This window comes from Tenrec ecaudatus, chromosome 5 (assembly GCF_050624435.1).
Source record: "Tenrec ecaudatus isolate mTenEca1 chromosome 5, mTenEca1.hap1, whole genome shotgun sequence".
NCBI lineage: Eukaryota > Metazoa > Chordata > Mammalia > Afrosoricida > Tenrecidae > Tenrec > Tenrec ecaudatus.
In genome coordinates, this window is record NC_134534.1 from 72,243,993 (window position 1) to 72,266,615 (window position 22,623).

At 40.7% G+C, this 22,623-nt stretch overlaps 1 protein-coding gene across 1 annotated transcript in view; it reads right to left on the bottom strand.

The window, feature by feature from the left end:
• The window catches only part of SGK3 (serum/glucocorticoid regulated kinase family member 3), a 77,469-nt gene that overhangs the window by 31,667 nt on the left and 23,179 nt on the right, over positions 1-22,623 (bottom strand). Inside the window, exons 4-7 of the mRNA XM_075549610.1 lie at positions 21,383-21,466; positions 18,637-18,709; positions 6,740-6,815; positions 16-103 (exon numbers count right to left, since the gene is read on the bottom strand). Coding sequence (XP_075405725.1) covers positions 16-103; positions 6,740-6,815; positions 18,637-18,709; positions 21,383-21,466 — 321 coding nt within the window. The remainder of the gene's footprint in view (positions 1-15; positions 104-6,739; positions 6,816-18,636; positions 18,710-21,382; positions 21,467-22,623) is intronic.

Sequence of the window (22,623 nt, forward strand, 5' to 3'; positions counted from 1 at the left end):
GTCATCTTGGACTACCTTCTGCGTACTTCTTTCATCCTCGTCCTCGGACGGATCTGACTGGTGTTTCGGACTGTCCATCTGCAGGAATGCTCGGACATCTGGACTGAAAATAAAAATGAACGCTGTCAGGACTTCAGAGGCATCTTCCCACAGCGTTCCTCCCTTTTAAAATGAAGATTAAAAATGACAAGATTAGCATGTACATCAAGAAAACCAAACAAAATCCACTAATATTATAAAAGAAACAAAGCTAAATGCCCAACACAAAGGTGAGAGATGCCACTAACAGATGGGCAGAGGAATGCGCGCAGAAATGAAAAGCAACACAGTGAGCAAATCTATGAAGATGTGAGACTTCACTAGTCATTAAAGAAATACACCTGGAAATGATAGCCATGTATCATTCATAATTTTATGTCTATTAAGTGGCAAGAATCAGAACCGGATGAAACCAAAAGGAAAGCAACGGCCTCACATGCTGCTGAAGAGTGCAGGAAAGGGAACTCTTTTAGGCTGCACCTGGCAATGCTTGGTAGCATGGTGGTGCGTTTGCCCGAGCCCAGAAATTCCATGTTTATGCCTTGGAAGAAGTACAGTCAGAACCCTCCTGGAAAGCGAGGAAGGCAAGATTCCATCTAATGTTCTTTGGACACGTTACCAGGGGTGACCAGTTGCTGGGAAAGAACATCCTGTTTGACAGAGTAGAAGGTCATTGAAAAAGAAGGAGAGCACCAAGGAGGTGGGCAGATGCAGTGGCTGCAACACTAGGCTCAACCATAAGAACTGTGAGATGCCCGAGAGATGAGAAAATAAACTATGGTCACTGCCTGTCAGAAAGTATCAGGATGTATTCCAGAACAAAGAACAGGAGGTGCCCAGAGTGCATAGAAAGGCCTTAACAATAGTTATGCCGGAAAAAAAAAAAGTTTTGCTGGAAAAAAAAAACAACACATTGAGATCTATATTATAGTATGCGATAGTTAGGTTCATTGTGCCAACCTGGCTAATAGGAACATATGGGATTAATCAGGTCGCAGTTTGATTAGAGGCCACAGAGATAAATGGCACTGCAAGGCCCACCTCTGGCTCTCTGGTGATCAGATCAGCATGCTGCTGCTTTAGCTAGTTCTCTGCCTCAACCTGTGAACCAAGCCAACCTGTGCAACCTGTAGCCAGAGCTTGAGGCTTTTTCGAGACCTGAATCCTGCTTCCTTCATACGTGTCACTTGAGCTTGAGGTTGGCAGATCCTATCACCTCGCACTGCTTGAGTTTGATATCCCATCTGCTCCTGCTTTGCTAAGCTCCTGAGCTACTGCTTGTTGCTGACCTGCCCTGCTGTTTATTGCCTATGGGTAGACTCTGCCTGCATTGTCTGAGGGAGACTTAGCTGTCTGATTCCTTGCCCTTGGACCTGGCAGCCCTGGTGAGCTGAACGATTTCCAGTATATAATTGTTTCACAGAAGTTGAACTGAGCCTTCTGTACTGCTGTGTGGACTAATTAGCTGTTCTATTACTTCTTGCTGTATAAACCTATCCATATATATATAAAATTAATCATGTGTCCTGGTTTTGTTTCTCTAGAGTATCCTGCCTAACACACAGTACTATTTATATATATAAGCAAAAGGTCCAAGATTCATTCTAAAATTTCCCAAGTTAAACACATGTTAAGGGACATATATAAAATATATTAAAAGTGGGTATCAGTAGTGAAGAAATGAAAAGAAAAACATGGATTTAAATAAAAGAAGGGCATTGAATGGGTTACTGATGATCCTGAAGAATGATTACATCTCTACACCTGAGAGTACCTCCCTGTGTTAGTTTGGGTAGACTAGAAAAACAAATTCATAGACACTCATATATGTATAAGAAAGAGCTTTTGAATATTGAGAAAACATCCCAACCCAGTCAAGATCAAGTCCATAAGTCCGATATTAGCCTATATGTTTGATACCAGTCTATATAGTCCTCTTCAGACTCACAAACACATGCAATGACACTGACTGCAACAAGATCACAGCCAGTGGGTGGGAAGTCTTGTGGATCCAGTGGCGGTGTAAGATCTCAGCACTGGTAGGGTCTCCACATGGCTCCTCCAGCTCAGGAAGCTAGCTGTGTCTTGTCAGCAAGCATGCCTCACAAGGAGAGTCCCACCTCCAGCAAGCTATTTATCTCCTTAGCGCCTCCCAATGAAGTCATCCAGCAGTGACCTGACTGACAGGCAAGCTCCACTCCTTCACTCACAAGTCTCAAATTGACAAGATTATGTAACTACCACTCTTCCCTTTCAAATTGGCCTTAGTAATTAAATACACACACTATATATTCCTTGTAGAAATCTTGGGAAAAAAGAAAAAAATTTTAAGGGTGTGTTAGTCTGGGTAAACTAGGGAAACAAATCCACAGAAACGTATGTATAAGACAGAGTTTTAATATAAAGGGTAAGTGTACATTAAGAAAGCATCCAACCCAGTGCTGTCCAAGGCCGTAAGTCCAACACTAGCCCATATGTCCGATACCAATCTACAAAGTCCTCTTCAATCTCACAAAATGCACACAATGATGCCGACTGCAGGAGGAAAGCCGAATGAGTGTTTATGAATTTGTCTTTCTAGTTTACCCAGACTAACACAGGGAGGTACTCTCAGCACGATCCACAAGAGCCAAAATACAGAGACCCAAATGTCTATCAACCGATGAATGGACAATTAAAATGTGGTATGTGCATACGATGGAATATTTGGCCTTTACCATTATGCTAAATGAAAGAAGATCAACAGACACAGTGCATGGCTCCATGTACGCACAATTTCCAGAACAGACAAACCCGAGTGTGGATTAGTGGTTGGCAGGAGACAAAGGAAGGTGGAGCTGAGAAAGCTAGGATTTGGTTTTGCAGTGATGGAGGTGCTCTGAGATTAGTGACGATGGAAGCAACCGAAACCCACGAACGGCATACTTTTAAATGGTGAATTCTACCCAAGAACAAAATTTCCCCCAAAGGAGGAAGATCTTTATATCTACTACATGAAAAGATACTACCATTACTAACATTTTGGAATATTTCATCTCAATCACTTTGCCTGTCCATCTCCTTGAGGATCTTTCTAGTTTCTGCTGCCCTCTGCTTTATCAAACACGATGTCCTTGTCCAGGGACTGTGCCCTCCTGACGACCTAATTCAGGTACATTAGATGAAGTCTCACCATCCTCACTTCTAAAGACTGTACGCGGGCAGGCCGTGGGATGCTTTATATTCTTTGTCCACCTGCCTCAGAACCTACTTCCTGTGGAACCATCAGAGTGGAACACCATCTAAATGTGTTCCTAGATATTCATGATATGGCTACAATTTTATTTATAGTGAGATATATAGGTAAGTAGGTAGGTAGGGCATATATGTGCGAAGTAGTCTAAAAAGAAATAAAAATAATAAAGGAAAATTAAAGGGAGATATCTGAAGCACTTCCCAGAGTTCCTCTGTCTATATGTGAATGTGACCAAGGTGTCTTTCTAGGCACAGATATGAACATGAAGTAATTTAACAGTGTTTTCAGACTCACCACCGAAAGACCGTATTTTGAAACAATTATCCTAAAAGTAATTACTATATGTGTAGTTTTCTGACACATCTGGGATCACTGAAACCAAAAATAGTTGAGTTGATCAATAGCCCGTTTCCCTGCCCCCCACAGTTAATCCCTTCATGATCTGTGAAACAGACCAAAACCTCAATACCATGAAATTGATTCCAACTCATAGCAACCGTATAGACAGGGTACGACAGCTGCCCTGGGTTTCTGGGACTGTAACTCTTAACTGCAGTAGCACATCTCATCTTTCTCCCACAGAGTGGCTGGATGGTTTGAACTGCTGACCTTCTGATTAGCAGCCTAATATATAATTCCCTATGCCATCCCACATATGTTGGGACTACAATTAAAAAAAAAAAAACCCAAACCACACACAGAGCCACTGAGTTGACTGCAACTCAGAGCAGCAATACAAAGGGTTTCCCAGACTGTAAATAAAACGGGTTTCTCTATCTCAGAAAGGCTAGTGGTTTGAGGCTGCATCCCTTCTGCCTCCCCCAATATGAATTTTCATACACTTAGTAGGACACATAATGTCCCAAAGGGACCCTAGTGGCAAAGTGGATTATGAGAGGGGTTGCTAACTGAAAGGTCAACAGTTCAAACTCGCTAAGTCACTTTCTAGTCCGTAAAAATGTACAGCCTTGGAAACCAATGGGGCAGTTCCATTTTGTCCTACAGGGTTGCTATGAGTCAGAATCAGCCAGATTGCAGTGAGTTTTTGGGGGGCTTTTTGGTATCCATCCCAAGGGGGAGTCTCTGCTGCTGGGGTTGGTAGGATGCGGCCATTACAGACCCCCCACGAGATGGCAGCACGTGCTGAAAGTGGGAGACTGCTTCAACTAACCCTGGGGTCACCAAAAATCAGAAAGATCTTCGAGGAGATGGTGTGGCAGTTATATAATCTCCTGTCAACTTGAACGAAGGAGGAGAGTCTTGTCTGTCAATCAGGTCATAGCCAACGAGGCCTCTGTGTGGGCATGGCCTTCTCCTGAGGATTTTGGAAATTCCTGTCTTCTTCCCTAGAGGCAATACACACACACAGCTTGTTGTCCTGCTGACAAGCTACATGGAGCTATGCTGATGGAGCCAGAGCCTTGGAGCTGGAGGAGCCACATGGAGCCCCATGCCAGCACTGAGATGCTGCCACTGCCACTGGATCCATAAGACTTTCCACCTATTGGCCTATGATCTTCCATTTCATGTACTATGTGAGTCTTAAGAGGAATTTATGGACTGGAGTCATAATATGGGCTAATATCGAATTCATGGACTTCATCTGGACTAGGTTAGGATGTTTTCTTAATATACAATTACTCTTTGATATGAGTGTGTATGAATTTGTTTCTCCAGTCAACCCGGACTCACACAGATGGGATTGGAATAGTGGCTCCAACAATGAACCCACACACATTAATGATTGTGAGGATGGCACGGGACAGGACGTAACACAACAACAAAACAGCTACAGCGACAATGTCTGTCCTCTGAAACTAAGGCTCCTGGAAAAGGAGGTACAATACTCACTTATCTTTGTATTCACAGTGCACAAAGAATACTTCATCAATATTTTTGAATGCATATCAGATCACATAATGAGCAAAGTGCTTTAACTATGTAACATGCAAATTTATTTCACATTTAATCTGCAAAACTAATGCAAGTGCAAAAGGAAGATTTTAACTAGAGCCTTAAAGTGCTGGAGAAAAAAAGAGATGATAAATATCAGGGGGAAAGTGCTGGAGGAAAATTTTACAAACATATTTAGCATGTAACACTCTATAGATACCATACAGGTGAGTCAAAAAGTATTGCTACTGGGTTTCCAGTTCATATATGTATTTATTTCCAACAAAATGTGTGTACACATGTCTTTGTGATCACTGATGGCCACGAACAAGTTCTCTGCAGAATGCAGTTAGATTCACTAAAGGGGTCCTTTTTTCCAAAACAGGATATTTTTGTGCCATGGAAAAAATCTTTATGTCAGGGATAGATAGTATCAAAATGTTAACAAGACTGAAGTGGGTATCTTTTCAAATCACTGAAACTTTGCAACAAGTTTATGGGAATACTGTCTTCAATAAAAGACACTTTTTCAATGGATCAAGTGTTTTAAGGAAAGTTGGGAAGACCTCAAAGATGAGCCAAGAGAGGGAAGACCATCCCCTTTGACAAAGAAATGACAGCTCACTCCCAGAGACTGGAGGGAGAAGGACAGACATACCAAAGCTGGGACCTCACGTGGTTCAACACTTTCCATTTCAAGTGACCCTCCTGGTGTCAGCAAGCTTTTGGCTTGACAGATGTCAAAAGCAATGCAGGTAAACATTAGCTAGCTCAAGGAGCTGACCTTTCCATCAGTCTCAAGGTTAATGAAAATGAATTACAGAACCAGTCAGAACCAGGGACAAATCTTGAATTTACCAATACAATCCAGAGACCCAGATCTAGTCACAACAGTGGCTACACGGGGGATCTTCTGAGCCAGGTCAAAGGCAGGCAGACGTGGCTCAGAGGGCTATGACACCTGTTTCCAGGATTCCCAAGGGGTCATCATGATAGATTTTCTCAAGGACACAGGGTGATGGGGATTTATCAGAAAGAAGTTTTAAGGAAATGGAAAGCTGCATTGCTGAGAAAAAGGCCAGGAAAAATGCACCAGTGGATTTTCCCCACTCCAGCAATGCCCCTGCTCATTCTTCAAGGGCAGCAAGGACTGGCGGACCTTATGAGAATTTCCTTGGGAAACCTCACCCTATCCGACATACACACTGGTCTTGCCCCTTCAGAATTAGTTTCCTTATTTTTTCACAAAACTCAAAGAATATTGAAAGGGACCATGATTTGAATTCCTTGAGGATGCCCAAATGCCACGCTGATGTGGTATAACTTGAATCGTGCAGAATTCTTGGGGAAGGGTTAGAGATGCTGAGACACTGCCTTCAGAAATGGATGGACCTACAGGGCAGAGATGTTGAGAAACAAGAGCTTCTCAACAGTAGTGTTGGCATGTTTGCTAAATAAAGAGAGTCTATGCTTTGTGCAATACTTTTTGACTTACCATTATATATATTAGTATTTTCCCATTCTAAAGTTTGATTTTACTGCCTCCTTAGAAACACAATGAAAATTACTTACTGGTTGTAAAGCTCTGGGTGTCTAACTAAGTTCTGAATGAACTCATTCAGTCCTGCTCTTCTTTGTTTAATAAAATCTGTTAAGAGAGACATAACTATTAGGATCATTCATGACAGACCATGTAATTATCATTAGTGTAGTTATATTAAGAATAGACAGCACAATATATTGAATATTGATTGTTTTTTCTTAATACAAGTTTCTTGGGTTATAGGAGAGATAAATACTTAGAAGTATATATATGAGGGGGCTTCAAAAAGTTCATGGAAAACATCCATTAAAAAAAATTCCATTTCTGACAAACTTTTTGAACTCCCTCATATGAAAACTATAATTAAAAACAGAAATAAAGCAGATGACGTGTTTCTGAATAGAAAATTCAAAAAAAATCTTATCAAGTTTTAAATAGACTTATTATTAAGTCTTATTAATAACTTTCTTATTAAGTTTTAAATAGACTTATTACAAAATCTGGAGCGGCACAACTAGGTAACTAATGTCACGTGACCGGTGGCTGACGACTACATGAACCAATCTAGACGAGCAAATGAAAATCTTTTGCAAATGAAGAATGATTAGCTGAGGCTTGCCAAAACTCTAGATTTAGATTTGCTGCTAAAAACCTTTTAAAAGAAAACTCAACACTGGTATATTGTTTTAACAAATCATTTTCCAGAATCTTCAAAATATTTTATTGTTGATAAGTGAGGCTAAGGTTACAGTTTAGTAAAAATGCTGAAGCACATAGATTTCTTGGAGTCAAAAAACTTTATTCAAATATTTTATCTCTGCGACTGACTAGTTGGCTTTGCACCACGACTAAATCTTTACCTGTAAATGGGAATAACAGACATATTTATATCCGTTCACATTGTTACAGGATGAAGTGAAAGCATGTGCTGAAGTATAGAGGAGAATGCCTGGCACACAGTAAGAGTGAACCGTTAACTATTATTATTTCTAATAGTTGCTAATGTATACTGTATGGGTCAAAAGTCCTCCTTTTAAACTCTAACTCTTAAATATTTTTTTAAAAAGTGATAGGAGAACTGAGACCAGGCCTCCTCACAATGAAATGTCTGGATAAAAACTGTCCCTCTATGAAGGACACTCCACTTAAGAGTAAGCTTTTGTTTAGTATACTGATTTCCACTCAATAAAGGCTCCAATGAGTAGTGTTTGACACCAAAACTATGAGTTTATTTTGGGTCATGTAGGTTTATGTCTGTTTCTTAAATATTATCCATGGCTGTTAAAGAACAAACATAAATCAGGTATGGCCTCTTGGATCTAGATGCACTTGATACTCTACGCCCCTGGTCTAATAATTTCTTGAAACGCTTTAAGAAGGTATGTTGTTTAAAAAAAAAAGAAGTGTGTTGTAAAATCTCTTCCAAAAACATTTTTCACATTGCTGGCAATACAGCGTATGTGAGGCTTGTATTAAACACTACTTGAAAAGCTATTTCCCAGGAACGGGACTTAGCAATAGATTGCACCTGCGTATCTAATGTATGATATGAAGAACTAAATGCGATATGAAGAACTAAAATGAATGACTGCATTAGGGATAGTTAGAAAAAATCTAACATGGAAGGAGCTTTAGCAGGCTCAGCGGTCGCTAAAGGAAGACACGTTTTGCTTTTGGAGAGCAGCTGGGAAGAGAGGAGCTTCCTTTCTTCAATGAGCTATACAGAGTCCACGCTGTACCAAGTGCTACTAGACTTTCCACTTCATTACTGACTTTAACGTTTGCTCAAACCGTACACACCTACTTCTCTCACTCAGTGACCATCTCATTACCTAACATTTTGCATTTATGACAATAGTAGAAAAGGCTACTATATAACTATTTTGCACATTAACAACTTGAGTCTAGCAATAACGAATGTCAAGGTGCATAGCATGAGTCTGGCTGTGATGGTTAAAATTATGTGAACTTGACTAGATCACAATTCCCCGTGGTTTGGCAGTTATGCATTTTGGCATTATGTAATGATGTAGCCACCCACCGCTTCTGAATCATGCTTCTTTTCACATAATGACCTAGTCTTTAGAATGTAATCATGTTGATAAGTGAGGAGTGGGTGTATAAGAAGGGAAAAAGAAAGCCCAGTAGCAGTTAAAATATAGGAGAAATAATCAGCTTAATTTTTAAACATGATGAAAATACCTGAAAAAAACAACAACCAAGTTATGCTAAACTGTGTGCCAGCTGATGATGACACAGTTTTAAAACATTTACATAAGGCTGATATATTATCTTTAATAACTATCCTTGGAGATGAGTACATTTTTTAAAATTTCTTGACTCAAAACTTTTGTGAATGTACCTGCTCCAATTCCACAGAAATTCCAAATAAAAAATTCAAAAGAAGTTAATGCTGCAATGAAAAAAATGAAAGCCCTAGTGTCTGGAATATGCAGCATTCTCCCTATGATCTCACTGCTTCAAGGAAGATCACCCGGGAGGACGCCATCCTCGACAGCAGGATGCCGGGAAGAGTCACTGACCGAGACCTGAGGAGACCATGCCCTTAGTCACAATACTGCAGATGGCCAGAGTGGCGGCCTCATTACACTCGTAACCAAACCTACACACCTTCCAGATTAGGAAATAGGAGACCATTTTTGTAATGGTCCAAACAAGCAATTTCACAGTAAGTCCTGTAAAAGATTGTGAATTTTATTTTTAAAGGCACAGTGCATAAAGCGGACAGTAGAGTACATGGATAAAGGAATGAACTTGCAAAACAAACCAATCTGAATGGGTCCAATTCTGCCATGCTAGCTGGGTAGCTTGGAAAAGTGGCCTAACCTTATGAAGTTTTGGCTTTCCTCAATGAAAGGTTTTTTTTTTAAAAAAGTGATTTTACACTTACAGTGGCAAGTAACAGCACATTATTATTATCACAACTCTTACTATTACAGCAGTAGCAATATAAGAAAAAAACAATTCCTGGGTGATACAAATGGTTAACATGGCTCAGCTGCTATCTGAAAGGCTGGAAGTTCAGTCCACCCAATGGTGTTTCCAAAGAAAAGCCTGGGAATCTACTTATGAAAAACCAGCCAGCAAAAATTCTACAGAGCACAGTCTATCTGGGCACACCTGGAGGCAGCAGGACTCATTCAACTCAACAACTGGTTAAACATACCCTGGAATTAACCCAAGAAGTAACAATTAGCCCCAATTGTTCCATCCGCTGGCTTTGTAATCTCAAACAAACCCCTCCTTTATTTCATCCGCCAAGCAGAGGGCAGCGATAGACGGTCCTGGAGGTCCTGGTCCAGCTATCATGACCCCGCCACCAGTTACAGCATTGTGAGATCATCACAAAGAGGAAGACTCGTCAACAAAATTAATGTACCTAACTTCAGAGCCTCAATGACTTTAAAGTTTAAATTATGTAAGTAATATTTTAAATCTTTTCCCCCCATGGCTTCCCTCACATGAAAATACCTTTAGAAAAGATATTTAAAATCTCTAACCTACTAAAATATTAATTTAGTAAGCTCCCCCAAATGAGTGTCTAAGTTGAAAATGGCATGCATACACTCCTATGTCCACTAATTCACCTATTATAGATAGATGTATATAATGTACATACAGTTTACGCTGAGTCAGGCACGGGGAAGGAATAGTTCACTAAGACAAGGCACCATCCTTAAGAAGCCCAGATCACCACTTCTCAGGCACATCAACAGTAATGTCAGGAGAGCGCCCAAGCTGCCAGTAGGGCAGAGAACAAGCCCACAAACCCACCGAGCAACAAGCTCTTTAAAACAAAATCTGCTGAAGTGGGATGCTCACACCAAGTCCTACACAGATCTGATAGGTAGAAAGCACTAACCTTACGGATTCAAACACCTCAAGGATGAACTGTCTCTTTATTTTGTACCACCTCTCTCTCTCTTGAATTAGTGGAAATAAAAATTGAGGAGTCAGTGGTTTATCTGTGTCAGGAACCTATAGGCAAAATGTTTTTTTAATCATTTTACTGGGGGTTAGTACAACGCTTATTGCAATCCATCCATCCATTGTGTCAAGGCAATCCATCCATCCATTGTGTCAAGCACATATGTACATTTGTTGCCATCATCATTCTCAAAACATTTGCTTTCTACTTGAACCCTTGGTATCAGCTCCTCATTTTTTCCCCTTTCTCCCTCACCCAACAAAAGGTTTGATAGTTGATATTCAGAAATTTAAAGTAAAACTATCTGAGTAAACTCTACAGAAATTTTTTTAACTTAAAAAAATAGTGGCTATCATTCTTATAGAGTGCCTTCAAATATGGAAGGCATCTTCCAGAGGTTGGCAACCGCCATGCTGCACTGAGCAAAGACCGAAGAGCAGCAGCCAGCAGCAGCAGCAGCAGCAGCAGCAGCAGCAGCAGCAGCAGCAGCAGCAGCAGCAGCAGCAGCAGCGTCTCTCCCGCCGGAAGATGCAAGAGAAGTTCTGTTGGACGGCAGGCGGCACACAGGTAAGCTAAAAAGGGGAGTTTTCTGGATATTTTCTTGGGTATGACTCAACTATTTTTTAAAAATTTATTTTTTAAAAGATCATTTTATTGGGGGCTCTTACAGTTCTGATAACAATCTATACATCAATTGTATCAGCATAACTGTTCGATTTTTTTAAACTTTTTAATGTGGAAAAAGAAAATTTTAAGAACACGAAAAGGTGGGACTCCATCATCCAGCTTCACTATATTCCCATCTACTACTTTTTAAAAGCAAACCCTGGACATCCACTATACTACAAACAAAAACAAAACCCAGAATATACCTTTAACAGATAATAGCTCTTAAAAACTACAATAAAGTTATGATTACTAGTATCTCATATCGCCAATAAATTCTTTGGTACTCTTCCTTTCAAGAGATGGAGCTTAATTCTTTTCTTACTGTGGACCAGACTCAATGGTTCGCTTATAGGGAATGGAATATGGTGGATGGGATGGTTTGTGACTTCCAAGGCTAAAAACAGCACTTAGGCTTGTGATCCTCTGAGATCACTCACTCATGGGAAGCCGGCTACCCATGCTGCGAGAATACTCTAGGAGCCACAGGGCAGACCACGTGGCAGAACCTGAGGCCTTCTGTGGATGATCATCAGCGGGCCCCCTCGGAAGCAGCTCCTACAGCCCCAACCAAATCTTCACCTCACCGACAGTCTTTGCCTAGATTCATCAGGGGTTGGGAAGGGATTTCCCAATTCCATCATTGCTTTTGCATTTATTAGCTGTGATTCTCAATGAAGTACTTTCCACCATTACCTCTTGGTTTCACCAGAAATTATTATTTCAGAGAGAAGAGGCAGGATAAATGTTTGATTATTTTCTTCTCTTTATCAATTTTTAGACAATAAACTGACACTCTAATAACCTCAGGGAGCTTAAATTTTTTTCAGAATTTGAACTGAAAAGAGTTTCTATACTGATCTGCTCAACCCACTGCAATAAATCATCTTTGCTTTGTGGTCTTACTGGCTCATTGCTGTCAAAAGAAAGCCCAACAGTTAGCTTTTAAGGTCCTTTTAAGAAAACACCAATAATCTTATAAAGCTGCTTTGCTTTCAGATAAGATGTGAAAGATCATCTTGTCCATTTTCTGTCCTAGGTTTGGAATCAGTCCTTTTTTCTTTAAGAGAGAAATGCTATTTCAAGGTCACATCTGGATGTTAGGGAGTTTCACTGCTAGTGATTTATTATTGCTTCTAGGCCTTTCAGAGGGCTTTACTAAATGTCACTGAGCCAAGGTCAACCCAGAGAGCCTGTGTGACAGGGCCGAGTAGAACTGCTCCATAGGATGAGAGAACACCAGCAGGCCTTTCTCCCTGAGGTCTCATCTGTGAGTTCAAACTGTTTTAGCATCACAATGAGGTCGGAGCTAAGGAATGTGAATAGTTTTTAATCGAAGAAGGATGCAGAGTGAAAGGAACACATCCTGGCCCACCAAGCCCCAAGGTAGATGTTCCTGCTCAGAGCAGACAATGCACACAGAGGACCATAGGGCTCATCCCTCACTGAACTATAGTGCTATGGGGACAACAATGGAGGCACAGTGTGGGAATTGTGCTTAATCTGACCCCATCACACTGGGGTGAAACAAGGGCATGGAACAGAGCAGCAAGGGGAGCAAAGTGATGAAGTCCCTAGGAAATACCAAAATTAGACTTTGGAGACAGAGTGTGGCACCCCATCAGACTGGACAGGAAAACACTCATAAAGGCCAACAAACAGACCTTAAACTATTTATAGGTTTTTCCATTTTTGTCAGTGGCTTTCTTTTTATTGTTGTTATTTTGTTTTTTTCCTGTTGTTGTTATTATTTTTTTGTTTTGATTTCCTTTGTTTTGTATGGCTTTGCCTGGGTTTTGCACTTATTAGTATCTCTGCATGTCTGTCTAGATAAGATAGGCAGGATAAACAATTTGGAGACAAAAAGAATGGGATGAATGGTTTCCCAGAGGATACAGGAGAAGGGGAGGTGGGAGAAAAGAAGGTGGGGGGAAACTAACAGAGGGACAAGGGAACAAGTGAACTAAAATCAATGGAGAGGATGTAGGATGACTATTGGGGCTTAATCAAGAGCAATGTAGCAGCAAGGAATTAATAAACCCGAATGAAAGCCGAACATGATGGTGGGACAAAAGGAAAGTAAAAGGAAATAGAGGAAAGAACCAGGAGGCAAAGGACATTTATAGAAGTCCGAATACAGGCATGTACATATGTAAATATATTTATAGATAATGAGAGGGGAATAGATCTATGTACTTATATCTATCTATATGTTAAGAATTAAGGGTGCAGATGAACAATGGGCATTGACTCAAGTACTCCTTCAACACAAGAATACTTTGTTCTAATAAACCGGCATTCTGTGATGCTCACCTTCCAGACACAATTGCTGAAGATAACATGGGTGCATAAGCAAACGTGGTGAAGAAAGCTGATGGTTCCCGGCTATCAAAAGATATAGTGTCTGGGGTTTAAAGGCTTTTAGATAAACAAGCAGCCATCTAGCTGAGAAGCAACAAAGCCCACATGGAAGCACACCAGCCTATGTGATCATGAGGTATCGATGGGATCAGTTATCATCTAAGACCCAGAACAAACCATACCCAATGTGAATGGGTGCAGTACAGTACCGATGAAACACACAACTTTCTTCTGGTTCTTCAATGCTTCCTTCCCCCTATCATGACCTCAATTCTACCTTACAAATCAGATTAGACCAGACCATGCACACTGCTACAGATAAGAGCCTGCAACACAGGGAATTCCAGGATAGATAAGCCCCACAGGGCCAACAATGAGAATAGAGATACCAGGAGGAATCGATCACAAGGATCAACATATAACCCTCTCAGGGGGAGGAACAACAGAAAAGTAGATGAAGGGAGACAGTAGATGATGTAAGATATGAAATAATGATGAGGAGCTGGTATCAAGGGCACAAGTGAAAAGAAAATGCTTTGAGAATGATGATGGCAGCATACGTACAAACGTGCTTGACACAGTGGATGAATGTGTGGATTGTGATAGTTGTTAAGAACCTCCAATAAAAGTATTTAATAAAAAAGATAAAATGAAATAACAATTTTGAACCCTATATAGTATGAACTACATATCATAACTTTATACTGTATTTCCAAACCAAGTTAAAAGTTGAGTATTTGCACTTAAAATATTCAATTCTATATTTGTATCCCCTCTTTCACTTTAAACCTTGGTGTAGCATTAGCATAATCACTTCTAAGAGAAACAAGGGACATTCAAAGTCTGTGGAAAGATTCCATTATCTTTCAACTTTTCCACACGCTTTTGAAACACCCGTGTATATGCATTTTTCTAAAATAATAAATACAAACAATAAAATTATGGAACAAAGTGATAATTGTTTTGCTTTTGTTTTCTTTTTGTCCTTTGCCCATATCTCCTGGTGGAAATTCTGCTTTAAATGAATTTAACATGATTACCTTCTATGTGTTTACCTCATCAATAAAAAATTATATAGATACTTAGTTTTCTCTCCGTTTCCTTTCAGTGATAAATGGTTGCTTTATCTTCTCTTTTGATCTTACTTTTTGATTGTTTCCAATATTCACATGGCTTCAACATCAAAGCTGTAAGTGAGCTCCACTGAGGGACACTGAAGGCGCATGGCTGCTCCTTCCTCCTCCTCCAAGTCAACAGTTTCATCAGTTTTCCCTTCATTGTCCCATTGTTCCCTTTGGGCCTCCACGCCTTTCCTGCACACATTCATTCGGCACATTGCTCTGTGCACAGCACAATCTGGGCATCACTCCACGGCTAACACTAAAGAGCTTTCTCATCCTTTTGTTTCTAATGCGCAAAGGCTACTTGGATTGGTTCCAGTTTTTGCCTTTAAAAATAATGTCACAATAAATAGCCTGTATACATGTAATTCCATATTACGTATGGTCTACGTGCTCTTAGTGAAAGATCACATAGTTCTGTTAACTATTACCTAATAAATGTACCTCTATCTCACCAACAGAGCAAGAAATTGTTTGCCCAAGGCTTAGCTTGAGGGGCACATTATCAAACTTCCAGTTTTCAAATATAGGGTGTTTCTAAGATGTCTGTGACATACAATATAATTCATTTGTGCCAAGTCATATATAATATGCTCAGGACAGATTTTCAAACTATACTTCAATAAAAAAATCAATTTTTAATGAAATATCATAGGGAATTTGGTCTGATATCTTGCCTTTAACCACCAAGAAGCAATGCCTTTATCTCTTTGACTTACTACTTTGACGAAATGATTCTCTCAAGGGTTCAATTAAGGACCCCATAGAACATCAACCTCCATTCAGCCTCCTGTCATCCCGAACATGCAGTTTCAATTCCTTTGAAAGGTCTTCTGCTACTTCCAAAGAATGCCTTCTCTGATCCTCAGGCTCCTAGAACCCAGTGATTCTTTCTCCACATAGCTTCTTTATCTAAGCAATTACCAAGCTCTGTTGCAGACTTTCTATCTAAAGAATTCTGGCACACGGCTCACTGTTTAGCCCCTAGTCTGAGTTCTCATGATCTAATTCCAGGGCTCTTGAAGCAGCCCCTGAAGCAGCTTCCCTGTGTCCTCCTGGTCTCTTTTCTCTGCCATAATTATTCCGCTTTGTATATTGCTGGCTTCAAGTCCCAGCATCACCTTGCTCCCTAAGGCCCATGTATTGTTGATGAACACAGCCCACAACCACGTTTTCTGACCTCTGCTCCAGGGATCATGTCGTTGATCCATCGATCAGGCACTTCCATTTTAATGTACGCTATCAGATTGCACTGGGAAAGAAGTATCTGCTAGAAACAAAGCAAGAGTAGAAAAGCCACTGGCCTGATCTGACCTTCTTGTGCGAATCCAATTTTTTCTTGCTTCTTTTCATACAACAGGTTGTGTACTTGGTAATATTTATTGACAAATTAGTATTTGCCATGCATTATAAATCAATAAAAAAGACTTGGTTGCCCTCTTCATATAATCTACAGACCACTACACAATAGATTAGCAATTACAATGAAGATGTACTAAATTTTCCCAAGAGGAAAGCATGCCTACATGTAACAGGGGAAGTGAGAAGATTCTCCAGTCCTCTGGTCCGTAACATAGAAAAGAATACAGAGCCTCCATGGGAGAGTCCCATAGTCTCAGGGATAACACCAAGTTTAAAATACAGCCAAGGACGTTAAACAAATATGAAAAAGATGGAGGATAAAGAGGAGTAGTCTGTGATTCCTGGGGAGTAATCCATAGGGCACAGCGTTTGGGAGAGAGAATGGTGCTAAGTTGAGGTCTGAGAGAAGACGCACAGAGCTCACATCTTGAGTTGTGAGCAGGAATAGTAGAGGCATGAGGCATCACAGGCTTAATGGGCTACAGGTTACAAGCAAATTAGCTGAGGAGGTAATAAGATGGGTGGTGGTGGTGTTTGGACAACAGGTCCAGCTTATTGTAATTCATCTGCCACAAAAAAATAGATGGCGGTTCTAATGGGATTTCTGGTGATTTGAAAGACACCCATCTCTCTGGAAGTACCCATTTATGGCTTGGATTGATTTCTTGAATTCTAGGGGAAATGTCCAGTCTTGTGGCTTCAAGAATGTAAATTCCAGGTCAGAGACCTGGTGTTAGTAGACACTAGGTCTCAAGGGTAAACAGTGGGGCATTTTTCAAGTATTGCATTCAGAAGACAGAAGGGTATCATATATTTGATGTTTATCATATATTTAATATTAGGGTTAATAAATTCTTCTGCATGGACAGATGTATGCCCTTCATGGACTTCCTTAAAGTTAGAAAAGTATCTCTGTGGCCATCTAGCCCAGAAGCAACAAATCCACATGGAAGGAGCACACCAGCCTGTGTGATCATGAGGTGCGGAAGGGATCAGTTAATAGGGATCAAAGAACAAAAAATCATATCATTGTGTGCTCACCTGTCCAATAAGACCACTGAAGACCAATGGGTACATAAGCAAATGTGGTGAAGAAAGCTGATGGTGCCTGGTTATCAAAAGATATAGCATCCGGGGTCGTAAAGGCTTGAAGGTAAATAAGCGGCCATCTAGCTCAGAAGCAACAAAGCCCACATGGAAGGAGCACACCAGCCTGTGTGATCACGAGGTGTCAAAGGGATCAGGTATCAGGCGTCAAATTAAAAATATCAAATCATTGTGAACGAGGGGGAGTGCAGACCTAAAATCCATCTGTAGGCAACTGGACATCCCCTTATGGAAGGGTCGCGGGGAGGAGACGAGCCAGTAGAGTGCAGTGTAGCAACAATGAAACATACAACTTTCTTCCCCTCCCACCTCCCCACTATCATGATCCCAATTCTACCTTACGAATCTGGCTAGACCAGAGGATGTACACTGGTACAGATAAGGACTGGAAACACAGGGAATTCAGGACAGATGATCCCTTCAGGACCAGTGGTGAGAGTGGTGGTACCGGGAGGGTGGGGTGGAAAGGTGGAACCAATTACAAGGATCTACATATAACCTCCTCCCTGGGGGATGGACAACAAAAAAGTAGGTGAAGGGAGACATTGGACAGTGCAAGATATGACAAAATAATAATTTATAAATTATCAAGGGTTCATGAGGGCGGGGGGAGCGAGAAGGGAGGGGGAAAATGAGGAGCTGATGCCAGGGACTTAAGTGGAGAGCAAATATTTTGAGAATGATGAGGGCAATGAATACACAAATATGCTTGACACAATTGATATATGTATGGATTATGGTAAGAGTTGTATGAGCCCCTAATAAAACGATTAATAAATAAATAAATAATTAAGAAAGAACAGTATCTCCAAACTATCTTTAATTATCAAATTTACAAGATGCCAAAGTGAATCACTTTAATTTCCAAGTCTTCCATTTCACTCTCCGTATGTGCCCATGGGCAAGTTAATTCACCTATGCCTGTTTCTTTACCTATCACATTACGGTGGTGGTGACGGCCACCTCATAGCTCTGGTGTCACTGTCGCCTAGTGTTGGACTGAGCACACGACAGACGGTTCAAAATCACCAGTTGCTCCACAGAGAAAAGGTGAGGCTCGCAGCTCCCATGGGGTGGAGAGCCTCAGAAAGGATTGCTATGAGTTGGAACCGACTCAGGGGCAGGGGCTTTGGTTCTGTTTCCACAGGCCTATAGTGAGGAGCAACTGAATCAAGTGCACAACGTAACTGAAACCAAGCCTCACAACCTGTAAACACCTGCCGGAGAGCTTCTTTTCATAGAACATGAGAACAAGGCGGTTTACAGAGCCCTGCACTACTGCATAGTTCAAGGGACGTGTGAAGTACTTCTTCACATGCCAAGCAGCACCTCAGAGTCAGTTTATGAAGCTACTTCTTACCTGGATCAAAATTATCACCAAATATCCTCTTGGCAGGAATCTTCAAGGCCATAGTAGGAAACTGTTTCTTCAACTAAAATTAAGCAAACAAACCAAACATATGTGAACTTAACTTTATAAACTTCTTAGACATGTGCACCCAAACGGAATACAATCTGATTTTAAAGACATCTACCCTAAGACAAATTTTTAAGTAAACCATCATCCAACATACAGTGTCATAGTTAAGAACAGATGAAAAAAAAAAACAGAACAAACTGATTAATCATCCTTTGTGTACCAGTAAAACAGTGTTTACGTGACCTTGGGGGAGTTTTTTAAACATTTCTGTGCCTCAATTTCCTTAAATCCTAGTGCTTATCTTACAGATTTCTTATGAGGTTTAAAGAAGGTTATATATATAAAGTGCTTGGACCAGAAGCTGGTGCATGAATATCAACTACATGCCAAAACATCATGTGACAGAGTCCTCCCACTCCCACATTCGCCTGAAGAGCGGATGTCTGCAAACTAAGCAAGACAAAGTCTTGTTGTCCTGACGGTTAAGGAGCTCTATGGCTGCATCTCTTCCGGGGCAGATTTATTCATCCGTCTGGCAGCTCATGATAAATTCTATACACTCACCAATACAACCATTCGAATGAATCAATTAGTCCTCAGTTTTCCTGCGTCACTGTCTAGCTTTTGCTTGTATTTGGGGCAATTGAGAAAAACTGTTTGGGTCAAGCATGACTCAGCCCTCAACGTGGCATCTCTGTTTCAAGATTGAAAGAGATCACTGGCAGCAGATCTGACCAAGGCAACACACAGTCCCCAACTTGTGTCAAACCACAGTAATGAGCATAGAACCAGAGCAGCATGCAATCCAAACACATACAGATTAGACAAGACACTGGTAATAAGACACTGAAAATGAAGCAAACAAAACAAAGCACCCAACTCGTATTTAACACCCATCACGGCGCTGTCAGCACAGAACACCAACGTTGGACATCAGGGCCTCCTGCAGGCAGCCTGATTTCCTGACTGCGCTGCCACGGACGTGAGATTGCTGATTCAAGTAAAATGAAATCCTTGATGACGTCAGTACTTGTCTCCATTTACCTTAAGCTGTGTAGTGATTCAGTTGTGAATTTTCTTTTCTAACGTTGACATATAATCCATACTGAAGGGTGCAGCCTGTGATCTACAGCTCCCTGGGGTCCTCCCTGTACAGATTCTGATTCATAATGTTGCAAATACAGTTCAGATTCCAAGTGATTCCAACGATTAGCCAAGTTTGGGAAACTAGGTTCTACATTCTCTTCTGAATCTAGCTTACATTTCTAGCAGGTCCCTGTCTATGAACAGCTGCAGCCATTTACAAACTATCTTCAGCAAGATTTTGTTTGCATGTGATATCAATTATGCTATGTAAGAACTGCCACGTTCCAGTGACTCGCCTTTCTTTGGAATTGATCACAATATCCTTATCTTTCTCCACTGGGCCAACAGACTAAAGCAATATCCTCTGCAAACACAGGCACCATTGTAAGCTCCAGCCTGCTCCGTTACAGTTACCTGGTGGGCTAACTTCTGCTTCACAAGCTATTTAAAAATGCCAGCATTAGCTTATGATGGACCTTTAATGACGCAATCATAAATAGCTACAGACCTCTTGTATCTCACCCATCAAGGAATGGTCAGGAATTTGGAAAGTCTTAATTGATTTTAGTTGTCTAAACTTCTTAAAATCTAGAACATGCAACTTATCTTTTAAGAGTGAAATTATGGGAACGAGGGTGGCCTTCAGGACACAGATTTTCAGACCTATCATGGGCAATTTAACCAAAATAAGATGAGTCTTAATGATTTACAAGGTCAGTCGAAAGGATTCACTTGTAATCGTCTCAACATTAAAGGCGCCTGGTGTTGCAGCAATGTTACGTGCTCGCTGCTCACTGGCACGCTGATAGTTCGGACTCCCCAGCGGTTTCCTGGGAGGAAGAGGGGGCCTGCTTCACCAACAATTGACAGCTGCGGGACCCTGCAGGGCAAAGCTGTCTTCTCCCATGGGTTATACACTGTAAGTTGGAATCAACTCGACACCAGTGGGATTGAGTTGTGGTGGATTTTTGGGGGGTGGGAGGGTATTTATCACAACAGTTAAATACTCAGCTGTTAACTGAAAAGTTACTAGTTCAAAGCCACCCAGTGCTCTTTGGGAGAAAGTGCTGGCAATCTGCTTCTGTAGAGATTCAAGTGAAGGAGCCAAGTTCGACCTTGTCACATTCGAGTCCGAATGGCTCTCCACAGCTAAGAACAAGACACGACAATGTGCGCAGCTGACCATCTAGTTCCCACAACCCAATGCTTTCCCTGGGACTGCGCCTCTCTCTTTATGAATTCCAAAGTGAGGATACCTTTGAGAAATCACTTACCCCTTTCTGCTGATTTGATAGATACAGCGATTAATTTAAATCAGGGAAATAAACAGAGGGAGCCCTGGTGGTTTGGCAGTTATGTTTCGGGCTATGATCTGCAAGGTCAGTAGTTCGAAACCAACAGTCAATCTGAGAGAGAGAGATGGGGCTTTCTAGTCCCATCAAGAGTTTGAGTCCCAGAAACTCACAGGGGCAGTTCGCTATAAGTCAGTAAAAGCTTAATGGTAGTGAGTTTGGGTTTGTTTTTTCAAAAATGTTAAGTGTTGGGTTTTTCTCAGAGGTTTTGTTTTAAATACTCACTTGCAAAACAGACTATTACTTACAGTGTTGTAGAGCTTATCAAACTCTGCATATCTTCTGAAGACAAACCACTCACTCCTACCCACTGAAACCAGAACTTTATAAACCTATGGAAATTAAAAAAAAATCACAGAATGAAATTTAATTACAAAAAAAAACGAAACTCATTAGCCATTCAAATACATGAAGCCTGTTTTTGTTCTCATGAAACAAATACTAAGTATTAATGTTCATATATGATTAACCAAAACGTATACACTTTTCAACGAAACCACTTATCAGCAGGCAAGATTTTACTTATTTAATGCTGGAAAATACTTCTGGAACATTCAGGGAATGACAGTGCGCACTCCCGCACACACTACTGAGCCAGCTGCCTTCAAGCCTTGTTGGCCACGGGCAGGAATAGACTGTGCTCCACAGTTTTCGCTGGCTTGTTTTTCGGAAATAAATCCCCAGGTCTTTCTTCCAAAGTGCTTCTACATGTACTTGAACTGCTAGCCTTTTGGTTAGTAGCCGAGAGCGTAAACAGCTTGCATTACTCAGAAATACCACCGCTATTTAGATCTATTGCATTGTAACATTTTGGACATTTTCTTGGTACAGCTGGTGGGTGCCCACTGACAACCTGTCTGATAGAGTAAACATTAAATTAAATGATAGTGTTCCCCTCTACAGTAATCTTTTCAAGAATTATTCTCAGATTCCCCAACACCAGTTGAACATGTCTTTGATATTTTCATACATAATCGCAATCCCATGAAGTAAGCAGAATATTCCAATTCCACTATACACTCGAGGAAAAGTTAACTTGCCCAAGTTCACATACTTAAAAAACAAACAAACCAGAAACCTACACATTCATAAAAATAAAATTGAAATCTAAGTCTTCTGTCCCTTCATGCACAAAAACAATATCAAAACCACCACTACTTGTAGAACTACCTTTCATAATTCACCTTACACATATTCCCACATACTCCAATCTTGAAAAGTATAGTATGTGATGCAAAAGATGTTATAAAGGACATAAGAAATTATCGAAAAGAAAAATTACAAAAACCTCTATTTACACACACAGAAATAAAGTAGGTATTTGAGGAATAAAGCTGGTGTGATATAATTTCGTTATATCATAGTAAAGATTGGAGAAAGAGATATGAGTGGTACTGGGATTTATAGCACAATTGCCCATAGCTCATAGCTCAGAGAAGAGGAAACTGTTTGTTTTCGAGGACAGCCACAGAAATGGGTATATCCTTTC